This window comes from Hyperolius riggenbachi, chromosome 8 (assembly GCF_040937935.1).
Source record: "Hyperolius riggenbachi isolate aHypRig1 chromosome 8, aHypRig1.pri, whole genome shotgun sequence".
Classification (NCBI taxonomy): Eukaryota; Metazoa; Chordata; class Amphibia; order Anura; family Hyperoliidae; genus Hyperolius; species Hyperolius riggenbachi.
The window spans coordinates 231,790,669-231,806,331 of NC_090653.1; the positions used below are offsets into that span (position 1 = coordinate 231,790,669).

Here is a 15,663-nt window from a genome sequence, read left to right on the forward strand (position 1 = left end):
CTCCCAACTTATTGATATAAGAAAGAGGGACACAAGCCACACCCCTGCCAACCCCCTAACCACGCCCCTGACACACTCCATGTCACCCAAACCATTAGGATTTCATAGGGAAAATTAGTAGTTTTATCATTCAAACCACGCTGGTCCTTTCTATCCTGGTCCATTATCCTTCATATTAACATTTGAAAATAAGAAATATATCAATTTCAAGCATGGAGATAAAGTTTAGAGTCATGAAACCCTTTTTTCAGTAGATAAATGACATATATTTACAGAAATCTGTATGTCAGTCCTGAAAGACGGACAAATGAGGGTGAAAGAGGGACAGAGGGATTTGGTTCATAAAAACAAAAGTTTGCTTTCCTAAAACAGAAAGAATTTGCGATAATTCAGGTTGGAGTGAGCTCAAGATGTCTCCCAGGCACCACTGCTGAATATATGCAAATTAACCATAAAAAGGGACTGAGTCTCCAAAAGAGGGACAGTTGGGAGCTATGCCAGTGTGTGTATACTGTACCTCTTAACCTTTTAATGAATAACTTATACATAGGGGTTCTTAAGATGGGGCCCTGATTGAAGCAGACCTGGACTCTTGCACAGCACACAATGAAAAGTCTTTATTCCACATATAGTTGCTGAAAAAAATAACTTCTCTGTGTTTTATGCTTGTTTAGGCAGATAAACCTATCGAATTAGTTTTTATTAGCAACTGTAAATACACTGCAGGTGAGCTTTGCCTAGGCAGCTGTCCATATAATGCTGATGCTGGAAATACACAGTGAGGTTTTTTTGGCAGATACAGTAGATGGCTCGATGGATATTTTCCGACAGGTCCGATCTGATTTTGATTGTTTTTCTGAACAATTTTCTCATAGAAGTGAATTGAAATTGATTGGAAAAATCAATCGGAAAATCGATCAGGAAAACGGTTGGAATATCGATCGGCCTGTAAATCTGCTGAAAAAAACTCATTGTCGCTTCTCTATTATTTCCCTTTGCTCATTGTCACTTCTCTTTGCCCGCCACATGTAGCTATAGGTGTCCTTTAGCATAAGGGAGCCAGAGGTTCACTTAGTATTAAGTAGCTAGTGGTGCCCCAACTGAAGGGAGATCTTGTCAGTAGAATGCTGAGAGATGGGTCATTTCCCATTTACTCTCTGCTTGGGACGTTGCATAGGGAAGGAGGGAGGGAGGCACTAGGGGAAGGGAGTGAGCCATGTTTCCATCATCAGGTGCCTGCCTGTAGGCAAGTGCCTACAGTGCCTTATGGTAAATCCAGCCCTGATGGGAAAAATGTACAGACTTTATGTCCTATAATCCCCCCCCCATCTCCCGCAATGCCACTTCCTCCACCAATAACAAGTGCAGCCATCTACCCATGATAGTGGTATCTAACAGGAGTAGCCAGGTACCCTCTCCCCATAACAAGTACTACACCGTGAGGAAATGACATGCTTAATTATTTCCCCCCTCATAGTAATAGATTAGTTATATCACCCCTCACAGCCCCCACTCCCTACCCCGCAATAAGAATAGTCATTTCCTCACCCATAAGGTGTATAGTCATATCATCAGCCCCCCTCCCTACCCTGCAACATACACAGTTATTTTCTCACCCATAAGGTGTATAGTCATATATACCTGAGTATGGGTGAATGGGGAAATCTCAGCTGTTGAGTCTTAATACCTGGTACACCCGATGCAATTTTCCGTCTGCTGGATCATGCTAGCTGAGGAAGACGTGGGACATTAGGATCCAGAGGCTTCCCAGTGCCGATGTAAATATCAGGGTTTTTTTGTGTTTTTTTTAAGTCACAGGTGTACTTTAAATTCCAGCCAGCTGTGAATTTCTAAACTGAAATCTTTATGGAGTACAGAGCACCTGGAACTTCCCATCTGGCTGCAAGAGTATTTAGCTGTGCAGAGGAGGAGCTTGTTACTCAGTTTCCACAACTGGACTGATCTATTAACTGGCAACAGAGCCCCACACTCCAGTGTCACCGTCTCAGATAGGAACCCTGTGGAATAACTGTGTAACATGTAAGAAAGCTGAAATAAACTTGGCGATTAATCCCTGCAAAGTACAGAGCTGAGAGGAAATGACTATTTCTCAGCAGTAGCGGAGTTTCACTTTAAAGAGGAATTGTAAACAAAATAATATAACAAACATTAAAATTATTTTGTTTATATTCATTTATAAATTATTTAATCAGTGTTTGCACATTGTAAAATCTTTCCTCTCCCCGATTTTCTTACTGAAATTTATCACTGGTGGTGACATCTTTAGTACTGCCAGATGACCTCTGCAGAATGTTCGTTTCTGAGAGCTCTAAAGTCAGTACAAAAGCATGGGGGGGGGGGGGGGGGGGTGAGACAGAGCTCCAATATACAGCAATGCTACAGAGTCTCTGGTATCTGGCACTGGTGGGGATCACCTGAGGCCAGATGCATGTGCTTGCCGATTTCTTGAGAAACTGGCCGAAAAAGCACCAAACCACATCCCCCCCCCCCCCCCCCCCAATACTCACCAAGCCTCCAGCGATGTTTTGTAGTTTCCCTGAAGCTCCTAGTGGCTTTCCGTTGTACTCTGTGCATGTAAGCCGGCGTGTCATCTGACCCGCATCGAGTCAGGTGACAAGCCATCTTCCATGCATGGATACCGGAAAGCCACTAGGAGCCCGCTAGGCAATGCAGGGAGGCTACAAGAAGGTTTGGTAAGTATTTCAATGCCTCCAAACCCGCCCAAAACCCCCCAAAAAAACAGTCCCCGTTGAGACTTCCAGTTGCCTGAGTTCCGGATAATGGGGACTGAGCTGTACAGCTGTATAGACTGCTCAGTCCCCATTATCCGTGCTATGGGAGTTGTTTCTGATGCTGAAACCAGGATATTTAACATAAAAGTGGGTATCCTGAATAATTTACTGCATTCTTCTATATGTCGTTACAGTTCCCCTTTAAGCATTACTGAGACTGGTTATTCTATATTGATTTCCTTGTCTTTCATGGCCTCTGTCATGCTGTGTCTGCCATCTCTCCCCAGCATTACTTCTGCGATGCGTGGAACACATTTGACGCTCTCATCGTGGTGGGCAGCCTGGTGGATATTGCCGTTACGGAAGTCAATGTAAGTGCTGGTTTTATAGAACTGGATGGAATTAAAAAAAAATGAATTATGCTCAGTGGCAGGCATTATGGTAATTTCATTGTCATCCTCAGTGAGAGTTCAAATAGGGTGAAAGCTTTCTGATTGTCCCATTTACATAAGCTAATCTGCTCTGTCTGTGTCCTGCTGAGCTGGGTGTTGGGTAACAGCCATTTGTGACAGTCATCCATTAAGCGGCACATGTTAGGAGGGATGCCAGCTTCCTGAAGCTGAGTGTGTTCCATATTCCTTTTGGATGCCAGGCAGATAGGAAATTGGAGCAGTAGCCCAGAGCAAACTCTTAAGCTGGCCATACATGATGCAGTGTTTCTAATAATTTATTTAACGATTCACTGATAAAAGCTGTAGGTTAAGATCGATTGCATGTGTCTCTACAATTGTTTTTCTATTATTATTATTTTGGATTTATATAGCATTGACATTAGAGATGGCTTGAACCTCCAATTTTTGGCTCATGAACCCGAATGCGAACCTTTGCCAAAAGTTTGGTTCATGCAAACTTTCGCGAACCGCAATAGACTTCAATGGGGATGCAAACTTTAAAAATTAGAAACATTTATGCTGGCCACAAAAGTGATGGAAAAGATGTTTCAAGGGGTCTAACATCTGAGTTTTTGCATAGATGAGTTGGATACACGCCAAAAGTCCAGGGGAAAATCTGGATTTGACACAAAGCAGCGTTTTAAGGGCCGAAATCACATTGCATGCTGAATTGGAGGCCTAAAGTGCGTTAAAACATCTTGCATGTGTATACATCAATCAGGGAGTGTAATTAGAGTACTGCTTCCTACTGACAGACCAAACTCACTGTGTAACGCACCACACACTGTTTGTGTAGTGACGGTCGTGCTGGACTGGTGCGCACCATGGCGAGAGTGTAGGCCATGGCGGTTTTCAAGCCCATATGGTCGCCGGCCTGAGGTAGCTCAATAACAGAACAGTGACTGTCCAGCTGATCGAATTTGGTCTGTCCACAATGAAGCAACGACCTTATTATCTTGGGTGTGCCCCCCCCCCCCCGAGACACTCATATAGCCGGCAGTCATTGCTTCATCGTGATACGCAAGCCCCTTCACCGTGGTGAGGTAACGATCACGAAGGGGAATTGACACATGTACATGCCTTTTGTTTTGTTGTTGCAGCTGCAGTGCAGCCAGAAAAATTAGGCAGGCATGTACATACATCAGAAAAATTATTATAGCGGCCGCTGCTAGCAACGACCTTAAAAATTCAGAAATCCGCCTGGAGTCCTGGACCCTGTTGGTGGTTGCAGAGAAGGCAGTCAAACGGCCTGCAGGCAGAGATGCTGTGTGGGGACCGACTTAGTCTTGGGGCAGGCAGTCACACGGCGTGCAGGCAGAGATGCTGTGTGTGAAGACTGACTTAGTCTTCGGGCAGGCGTGAGTGTGCTTTGCAGACCAGGCATCCATGGTCAGATGGACCCTTGACCCAACGCTGTGTGCCAGAGATGTCACAACTTGCCTTTCAACATCACGGTACAGTTTAGGTATTGCCTTTTTTGAGAAATAATTGCGGCCTGGTATCTTCCACTGCGGTGTGTGGCTTTGCTTTTGAGTGCTGCTTTTCCTCAGGTTGTCATCCCATTGCAGTTTGTGCTTTGTAATCATGTGCCTTTGTAAGGTAGTTGTCCCTACGCGGGTCTTGGTCTTTCCACGGCTCAATTTTCGGTGGCAGAGAGTACAGATGGTATTGCTTTCATATGAGGCAGACACACGTCCACACCGCTGAGCCCTGTGATGATGGCACTTTGGTGATGGATGCCGACAGAGTGTTAAGAGGGGTGCCAGAATCAGAGCAGGAGAAGGAAGATATGTCACGCTTCCGTGCGGAAGCTGAGGAAGATGAGGTGTTCTTTGTTAAATAGTCAACTACGTCCTGACAATATTGGGGGTTGATGGCACGTGCCTTCTTCTGAACACTGTACTTTGGTTGAGGGTCGCACGAAATTACGAAATTACGTACAACCTTGAACAGACCTGCCAGGTGGCCTGCCTCTGGCTCTGCCTCTTGTTTTGTCCATATTGGGGGTGATGAAGTGAAAGGTATGCACTGACTTGACTAATACAATGTACGGTTACACAGGTGCAGTGAACAGGTTGCAGTGACTGCTGGTACAACAATGTGCGGTTACACAGGTGCAGTTAACAGGTATGCACGGACTGGTATATAAAACAGCGTGCGGTCACACAGGTGCAGTGAACAGGTATGCAGTGACTGGTATTACAAATGTATAGCTGTCACACACACACACAGGTACCGTGAACAGGTGCAGTGACACTGTGTGCGCTCACGTAGGTAGGTAGGTACACTGAACAGGTGAGTACGCAGTGATTGGTATTACAAATGTGCAGCTGCCTGTCACACACACAGGTACCGTGAACAGGTGCAGTGACACTGCGTGCACTCACGTTGGTAGGTAGGTGCACTGAACAGGTGAGTATGCAGTGATTGGTATTACAAATGTGCAGCTGCCTGTCACACGCACAGGTACCGTGAACAGGTGCAGTGACACTGCGTGCGCTCACGTAGGTAGGTAGGTGTACTGAACAGGTGGGTACGCAGTGATTGGTATTACAAATGTTAATGTTTGGAGAGAAAAGCTTCTGGGCACCATTAGTGCAGGAGAAAAAACACCTTTATTCCATCCTCATTACAAGATTAAAAAAGCAGATGTTTAAGCCTAACAGTCTGTTTCACAGAGTCTCGCTCTGCTTCTTCAGAGGCAAAGAAATTTACATCTTACACATTGAAACAACAGTTAAAATAGTCTTACCTATCTAGATGTCACTCCCCCCAGCCAAACGAGCGTGGAAACGCCGTCCCGAGCCGCCGCCATGAAGCCCCGCCCCTTCCTGGCGCATCACAGGGGTTCAGCTTCCGGAAAACCGGAAGCTATGCGGAACGCATACATGGATGGCAGTGGTATCAGAGGGGAGTGGCCTGACAGGCGTCTGGTAGTCCAGGCAACCGGGTGGAGCCAACACTCCAACACAACAAGCCAGCCCCCTCAGCCGAGCACCGCGCAAAAAACGCCGCTCCGAGCCGCCGCCAAACGCAGATCCCATCCCCTTAGGGCACATCGTAAAATGTTCGAAAAGAGGCTGCGGTATCAGGGGGGAGTGATTTGACGGGCGTCTGGTTATCCAGACAACCCGTCCTGATAAGGAAGACTACAAGTTAAAAACAAAGCACAGTTTATGCATAACATAATTAAACAGGCACAGACCATATTGAATACACAGGAGATACAGGGGAATATCAGCTAGGATCACCTCTTTTACCCCAATCGTTCAACAAAAAGTTGATCAATCAATAGATATAAGGGTAACATTGAGAGGTATGTTATATATAAAATTTACCATGTAGCTAATATCAATTAAACCAGGAATACAGGTTGTGGACACAATATAACCAGGAAAAAGAAAAGGAAAAGAAGGAGAAAAAGGGGTTGTAGGGAAAAAAAGGAGGAAAGGGAGGGGGGAGGGTAAGAAAAAGGGGGGGGGGGGAAGGAAGGGGAAGGAAGGGGGGAGGGAAAAAGGGAGGACAAAATAGGGGGAAGAGGGGAAAAAAAGGAGAAGAAATTAGCGATGAGAGCTCATGACCAATTCCTTAATGCTTGTCCAAAAAACACCACAACTCATTACGGTCATTGAGGCCTAGCCTCCCACAAGCATCCGTTAGGGAAATCAGCCTGGCCTCCTCCCTCCTTAGACATCTATCTCTACACCCACCTCTTACAGGTATTTGAACTGATTTTAACCCACAAAAACGAAGACAATTTGGATTGCCCCCATGTATTTCTCTCACATGAGCAATCAGACGACTCACACCTTTTCCAGTCTTAATTGAATTGTAGTGTTCCTGAAATCTTTCACACATAGGTCTAGTGGTTTTCCCAATATAATATCGTTTGCATGAACATAAGATGGCATACACTACAAACGTCGATTTACAATGGAGGAGTTCTTTGAATAGAATCTCATGACCCCCCAATATAAGTGATTTACCAGGGAGGAATTGGTGGCAGTGGTTACAATTGTGACAACGGAAATTGCCTTTAGGTTTCATTTTAGTTAACCAATCAGCCTCCTTTTTCTCCCTGTACTCACTTCTGACTAGTATGTCTCCAATGGTTTTAGCCCTTCTAAATGTCACTATGGGTTTCTCATGTAGTTTAGATCCCACATTCGAGTCATTCACCAACTCGGTCCAATTTTTGTTGATAGTTTGGCGAATTCTCTGAGCCATAGGAGAGAAGTCAAAAACAAAGGGAATAACAGATTTCCCTGTTTCAGATTTAAACCTTTTTTTCTTTTTAACCTTACATTGGAGAAGTTTTTCTCTTTTCTGTCCATTGGCTCGAGTGAATGCCTCAATCAGCAAGGACAATGGGTATCCTCGAGACATCAATCTAGCACCCAGTTCTTTGCATTGGGCTTCAAAATCTTCTTGTTTACTGTTATTCCTTTTTAACCGCAAAAACTGGCTATATGGTATGCCATCCAACACATGACGTGGATGGTAGCTAGAATATGCAAGGATAGAATTGGTAGCTGTCGATTTTCTAAACCCTCTAGATAATAACCTTCCATCCTCTACAAACAACATAAGATCCAAGAACTGCAATTCAGTGTTACCCCAAACTCCTGTAAATTTCATGTTTAGGTCATTCAAATCAAGCCATTTTACAAAATCATTAAAGAGAGCTTCCTCCCCATCCCAGACCAACAGCACGTCGTCCATATAGCGATGCCAGGTTACAATGGCGCGGCGATAGGGATTACTCGGGTGGTAGATGAAACAATCCTCCCAATGCGCCAAAAAAAGGTTTGCAAAGGTAGGTGCCACCGAGGTCCCCATTGCCACGCCAGAGGCCTGCCTATACCAAACACCATTGAACAAGAAAGCATTGTGTTTCAAGACATATAACAAACACCTCCCAATGTAATCTACCCACAAAGGGTCTTTATCCTGTTGGACCAGAAATTGTTGGATAACCTCCACCCCCCTATCCTGTGGGATCCTGGTGTACAAACTTTCCACATCAATGGACGCCAGGTGGTAACCCGGCCTCCATTGTATGGATGGGAGCAACCGGGGACGGCGTTTCCACGCTCGTTTGGCTGGGGGGAGTGACATCTAGATAGGTAAGACTATTTTAACTGTTGTTTCAATGTGTAAGATGTAAATTTCTTTGCCTCTGAAGAAGCAGAGCGAGACTCTGTGAAACAGACTGTTAGGCTTAAACATCTGCTTTTTTAATCTTGTAATGAGGATGGAATAAAGGTGTTTTTTCTACTGCACTAATGGTGCCCAGAAGCTTTTCTCTCCAAACATTGCTGTATTGAACTTTATCTGGAGGCACATTGGTTACACCGTTCCCTCATTGGATTACCAGCCGTTTAGTGCCAGTCCGAGAATTTGTTCTCCCTTTTGCAAGGTATTACAAATGTGCAGCTGTCACACACACAGGTAGTCACTGAATGTGCTGGGCCTGGCAGTGGCACAGTAGGAATTACCAAAGGGCCAAGGTCCCAGCAGCAGCTGCAACTGACTGACAGGGCTGTATATGCAAGTGTCTGTGGGACACACACACACACACCCACACACAAAAATAGATCACAAGAACAGCATTAGCTCTCAAAAGAGCTGTTGAGGATGAGGGTCGCTTTTTAGCAATAGGATCAGCAAGAAGGAGCAACCTAACAAGCCTAACACAAGAGCCTAACTAAACTTTCCCTATGTCAGCAGCAAGGTTCTCTCCCTTCTCTAATTACTGCAGCCACACGAGTGAGTGAAATGGCTGAAGCTGCCTGCGTTTTGTAAGGGGGGGGGGGGAGGGCTCCAGGAGGGAGTGTAACCTGATTGGCTACCCTGTGCCTTCTGACTGTGATGTAGAGGGTCAAAGTTGACTCTAATGATGTAGTGTAGGGGGCGCGTCAAACTCGCATAAAATCCACGTTCGATCGTGAACGCGAACCACCGAAGTTTGTGCGAATAAGTTTGCGTGCAAACCGTTCTGGCCATCTCTAACTGACATCCTAAAGGTGCCCATAGATGGTACAATTTTTAATATTTTTTTGATTAGATAATTTAGTTCGATTATTCCGTTAGATTGAATATAAAGATTTTTCCAACACAACTGATCTAATTTTTATAGAAAAAAACGGGATAATCATATATTTTTCTTGATGGAAAAAAAAAGGATTCTTTTCACCTTCCATTCGATTCGATCATTTTGGCCGAAAAAAACGGGAAAATCTAATGTTTTTATTGTACCGTGTATGGGCACCATTAGTCATTAGGGAATTAGGGATTAGATTGTGTGCTCCTTAGAGGGACAGTTAGGGACAAGACAATAGATACTCTGTACAGCGCTGCGGAAGATGTTGGCTCTATATAAATACTTAATAATAATAATAATAAAATATCCCTGTCCCTCCGAGGAGTTTACATCCTAATCCTTACAACACACTTTATGCCCTATCATAATCTAAGGTCAATTTTTAGGGAAGCCTCAATTAACCTGTATGTTTTTTGGGGGATGTGCGGGAAAACTGGAGTGCCCAGAGGAAACTCACACAAATATGGGGAGCATCCCTGGATTTACATTATTGGAGCCTATAGGCACAGATGTCCTGGTGCCCTAGACTTCCTCTCTTCACCAACCTACAAACCACACCGCAAGTTTGCTGGCTGGCCAAGCTGACGCTTCTCTATTACTTCCCTTTGCTTCTCTAATACTTCCCTTCAGCCCGTAGCTATAGGTGTCCTTTAGCGTAAGGGAGCCAGAGGTACTCTTAGTATTAAGTAGCCAGTGGTGCCCCAACTAAAGAGTGATCTTGTCAGTAGAATGCTGAGAGATGGGTGAGTAACCTCCCATTTACTCTCTGCTTAGGACTCTGCATAGATAAGGAGGGAGGCACTAGGGGAAGGGAGTGAGCCATGTTTCCATCATCAGGTGCCTGCCTGTAGGCAAGTGCCTACTGTGCCTTATGGTAAATCCAGTCCTGATGGGAAAAATATACAGACTTTATGTCCTATAATCATCCCCCCCCCCCCCCTCATCTCGAGCATTGTCACTTCCTCCACCAATAACAAGTGCAGCCATCTACCCATGATAGTGGTATCTAACAGGAGTAGCCAGGTACCCTCTCCCCATAACAAGTACTGCTCCATGAGGAAATGACATGCTTAATTATTTTCCCCCTCATAGTAATAGATTAGTTATATCACCCCTCACAGCCCCCACTCCCTACCCCGCAATACGAATAGTCATTTTGTCACCCATAAGGTATATAGTCATATCATCAGCCCCCCTCCCTACACCGCAACATACACAGTTATTTCCTCACCCATAAGGTGTATAGTCATATCATCAGCCCCCCTCCCTACCCTGCAATAAGAATAGTTATTTTCTCACTCATAAGGTGTATAGTCATATACAACGGGGTATGGGTGAATGGGTAAATCTCAGCTGTTGAGTCTAAATGCCTGGTACACACGATGCAATTTTCTGTCATATTGGCGGTCGAACCGATTATTTCCGACAGGTCCAATCTGATTTCTGTTCGGTTTCCTGATTGATTTTCTAAACCCTTTCCATACAAAATCGATCAGAAAAACAATTGGAAATCAGCTCGGACCTGTTGGAAATAATTGATTCGACCGTCAATCTGACTAGTAATTGTGTGTACCAGGCATTAGGGGAATTAAGCTAGGAAGAGGGCAGATTAGGACCACCAGCTATTTATTATGTTAGGCAAAAGAAATGCCTTAGAAAAATTGTTGCATGCCATTGAAAGGTTGTTTGATTTGGACTGTAATCGTAAACCAGAGGTGCCCACAATTTTCTCCGCTTGCGACCTACTGCCAAAATTACGAATTGAAACTTGATCTACCAGGTAGTATCTACCCGCAGATGCAAGCCACAACCGCAGCACATGCACAACACTCAGACGGGAGGTGCGGGATCTACCCAGAAGTCCTTTGTGATCCAAGGGTAGATCACGATCAACACAATAGGCAATCCTGTCGTAAACAAATACGTTTCTTATGTTCCTGCTGATTTGTCTGAGAACTAGGTTCTTTCTATATGTTCTTGTCTTTTTTGACATGTCAGTGTCATTTTGAAGAAAAAAATCTCTCTCTCTTTGATTAATAGTATTTCATAAAAGAGTACATTGTAGCTGGTGTATGCTTGTGCTGAATTGTGTCTCCCTGTACGCTGCCACATGCATCACTGGATTCATCAACATCATCATCCTCATCATCTTCATCTCATCTGTGACATTACCCCCATCCTTACTTGTGTCTGTGTCCTGGGTTCAGAATGGATGGCATGTTGGAGAGGTAAGGCTTATCGACAGCTGTTGTTCATTATAGAATTAACCCAGCCTTCTTACATGTTATCGTGTACATGTAATTTATTTACTTATTTTACAATTTCACAGTCCCCAAAAGAGCTTACAGTCCAATGGTCATATTTAGGTCATAAACGCGTTATTTTAAGTAAAAAAGTCCTACACAAACCCGAAACTTGCCTAAAAAGGGAAAGGAGACCCTCTTGGTTCTACAAGGGGGCAGAGCTCTCCGTCAGGAAGGGGACCCATAGATGTGTTAGAGAAAACTGATTTCAAATAAAGCGTGTAACAGGTTGTGAGCGCGGGAGCAGGAAATGTGGGCCCCGGAGGAGCCATAGAAGTTTGGGTATCACCATAGGCACTCATACAAATATCTGCAAATGTGGCATCTGCTATTTGTAGCCGCAATTTGCATAGCTTAATTTCCCACATTTGCTGATGTTTGTATAGGCACCTATGGCGTTGTCCAAACTTCCCGTGTCATCTGATTTTTTTTTTTCGTTTTTGCGGTCGGGGTTAATGACGGTTAAGGTTAGGCGTCAGGAACAAGGTCTTTAAGGTTGGCGTGGGGGGGTGGTCAGAGTTAGGCATTGGCGGGGTGGGTGGTTGTGGTTAGGCAATGGAAGGAAAGGTAATTGGAGTTAGACATTGGCAGAGGGGGTGGTTAGGTTTAGGCATCGAGGGGGGAGGGTTCTGTGTGAGAGTAGGGTTAGGCTTAGCTGTGGTAAAAGATCGGTAACATTTACTGATATTATACTGTTGGAATTACCACTGTAAAATTGTAGAATATCGGTAAATGTTACTTATATTTTGCTATTGGCTGTATCCGGGCACCCACATTTCCTTGCGCCTTTATTTTGCGTACACGGGTGTGTTGTCAGGTTGTAACTGTGCCTTCTTGACCACCTGACAGCTGTTTATTGCTAATGCAGTGTATGCCACAGGTGCTGACAAATATGCAGAAAATGTCAGGAAAGATGCTGTCTGAAAGCTGTCACCAGTCAACATGTGGCTTCCCTATGTATCTCCAGTGCTATCATATGTCCATGAACAGGAACACATGGGAAGATGCTGCACGTTGGACTTGGAGCCACTATGCTCTGTGTGTTTCCCCAGATACCAACTGTGATTGTTCATGTTAATGCAGGTGCACAGGATGCATGGCCACTTTGCCTATTGGTTCCCTGTAGAGCACACAGCACATCCCCTGCCAAGATCTGCCTATTCTAACAACATGCTTCTGTGGCTCACTCTGTATTGCAAGGTTGCAGCAATGTTTGGAAAGGAGGGAGCATGTTCTCTTGACAATAAGGGGTTAATTTACAAAGAAATCCATGAAAAACACAAGTAATCTAGGAAGCCCGGACTGATTTTTTTTTTTTTTACATGATGCTAGTTAGCAAAAGTTTGCAATCCTCTAACCATAACAGAACATTGAATGTATTTCTGAAAGGTTAGCCAATTAGAGTTTATGCTGTTGCAATTATATTGGATGTTGCAGCCAGAATTTACCACTAATAAATTGGGGATACTGGGCTTACATAAATAAAAATTCTCACAGAAGATGGACACTATCCCTTTGTAATTATGGGGTAAATGAGAAGGGGGACAAATAGACGCTAAGGGGCATATTTATGTAGAGGATGATATCTTTGCTGTGGTTTGTAGCTCTTCTTTGGGCAATCGTTGGTCCAACCATCAAGAATTTTAGCTGAAGAGTGCCTTTCATAATGCAGTCAGAACCAACACATTACATTTCACAATTCATGGTATCATTTGTTTTTATTGGCATTATTCATTCAGTAAGAATATTGAGAACTGATGCAAACTTTTAATTTGCTAGCTTGTTGCTGGCAAAGCTGATTGGCCATGAGACATCTTCATTGGGAGGTATTAGGAAAACGTGGAGGACAGTTCTAATTGGTGGTGGCTGGAGAAAAAGTTACTGGGCACAAATTGTGTGTTGATTGACAGCTGCAGGTTCTAGCGTTGCATTAGTGAAAGAGGGTTACGTTTAAACACCATGGGGTAGCTCAACTTGATAGATAAGGTGAAACATCACCTTGAAAAAGCACAAAGGGAGCCCAAATGGTGTAGTATTAACTACTCAAGGTATCAGGGGTGGGAGAATAGAAACTAATTGACAAAATCAAGTTGCTTAAAGGGCCAAGCAATGTGGCAAATGGAGACTCTCACATATACCGGACTTTCTCTGAGTTGTGGTTCTCTTATGATAAAAAATGGGGTCGATAGCTTGGTGGACCCAAGCTGAAGCCCTCCCTCTCGTAGGAGGGCACACAATGCAAAAGGGTAAAAAGAGGCACTGAAATGACGATAAAACATAAAAATAATAAAATGTGAAAATAGAGTTGGGTTACCTCAAGGATGACATTAAGTAGTATATTATCAACTTTTATTACATTATGGCGACACGTCTCATGCGACTAGAAGCCCACTTCCTCTGGCCAGTTGAGTCTGGCACTAAGTACAGGCCTGAGGAAGTGGGATTCTAGTATCACGAAATGCGTCAAGATATTGTAATAAAAGTTCTTAATATATTACTTTGTGTCATCCTTGAGATAGGTCACCTCTATTTTTTATTGTTTTTAACTATGTTTTATCTTCGTTTGGGTGTCTTTATTGCCCCATGGTTTAGGCCATGTTGTACAGGTCAAAACACTCCTACTCATCAAACAACCTTCTTCTCATTATTAGTGATTTACAGATCAGACATATTGCTAAGTAAACATTCAAAATGCAGAAAATAGTTCATTGTTCAAGATACAGTAACTAAAAGACAGCTTGTCATATTCAGTGTATTGTATTGTGCCAGCAACTGGACATCTCCACACTTGATAAACTTCTCTTTCCTGTTTCACCAATTTTTCCAGAGTTCAGAGGACAGTTCCCGAATCTCTATCACATTCTTCCGCCTCTTCCGTGTCATGCGTTTGGTGAAACTACTGAGTAAAGGTGAAGGCATCAGAACGCTGCTGTGGACGTTTATTAAATCCTTTCAGGTGAGAGAAGAAGCCTACAGCAGGTGTTGTTGGTAAAATAGGGCCCTAGGGAAAAAATGATTGTGGAGCCAAGTGCATTTTAGTATTTACTAATAATGTCATTGACTTGATGACCTGCTAGGAGCTTTGGGCAGTGGGCAAATGCCTAGTTTACCTCAGGAAAGTCCTGGCCCATAAATGGACCAGTTTCTAGGCTAAATTGCACTCAAGGCAAGGTTGTAAAAATTGCGCCCCCTCCCCCCCCACCCCGAACACTTACTCTTTAGGGGCAGTCACACAGCCACAGGTAACAGGTAGATCTGCCTACTTACTAGTGACCAGCCGCTCATCCAGGAGGAAGCAGGGACCAGGAAAATACACAGGCGAATACACAGGCGAAGAGAGAGCCAGGAAAGCGACACCTCCATGGGCGCTGCACACTTACAGCCTGCAATACCGCTACAGGACATCAGGTGTCATCACGCGGTGGTTACGTGAGGATGACTTGACGTCTGACGCAGTCAGCCCAGGGGAAGTCAAGGAAGGTGATCGCTCTGGTAATCTTTCTTCTTCTATTTGGCTGCACCACGCGTCACCAGCTCCATAGCGGTAATGTCCTTTTGCCTGCACCCCCTTCTGCTACTTGCCATTCTGCGCCCAGGGCAGTCGCCCTGCTCACACTGCCAAAGAAACGGCCCTGCCCATAGATCATACTGCATACAGTACAACTATACTTCATAATGAACACAATCTGAAGTGTCAGAGATATTGTAATACATTGTTAAACATTTAAATTTAGGGCTGTTTCACACTGAAAATTATGGCATAATTGCAGCGATCTTGCCGCCATTGCCTTTGCGATTTTTCTTCAGGAAACGAGTTGAGATTCAGGAATGCTTTTGGAACCGCAAGCACAGTGCAATTGCGGCAGAATCGCCACCAGTAGGAAACAGCCCTTACTCTGTCATGCTTATGTTTTTGGGTCACTAGTTTTGATTTGAGGTATTTGAAATTGCTGAAATTGAAAAATGGAAAAACGTAACTTTACTTTAAATTACGCCCCTTTATGTCACATGTGAGATAGAGGAGAGGCAGAATAACTACTCTGCATAGCTAA

General features: G+C 44.1%; 1 protein-coding gene across 7 annotated transcripts in view; it reads left to right on the forward strand.

The window, feature by feature from the left end:
- The window catches only part of CACNA1F (calcium voltage-gated channel subunit alpha1 F), a 349,606-nt gene that overhangs the window by 263,778 nt on the left and 70,165 nt on the right, over positions 1-15,663 (forward strand). For 5 of the 7 annotated variants that reach the window (XM_068248313.1, XM_068248312.1, XM_068248314.1 and 2 more), the window contains 3 exons: positions 3,041-3,124; positions 11,516-11,536; positions 14,439-14,567. In XM_068248313.1, coding sequence (XP_068104414.1) covers positions 3,041-3,124; positions 11,516-11,536; positions 14,439-14,567 — 234 coding nt within the window. The remainder of the gene's footprint in view (positions 1-3,040; positions 3,125-11,515; positions 11,537-14,438; positions 14,568-15,663) is intronic. The other 2 variants (XM_068248315.1, XM_068248317.1) reach the window with 1 other exon arrangement.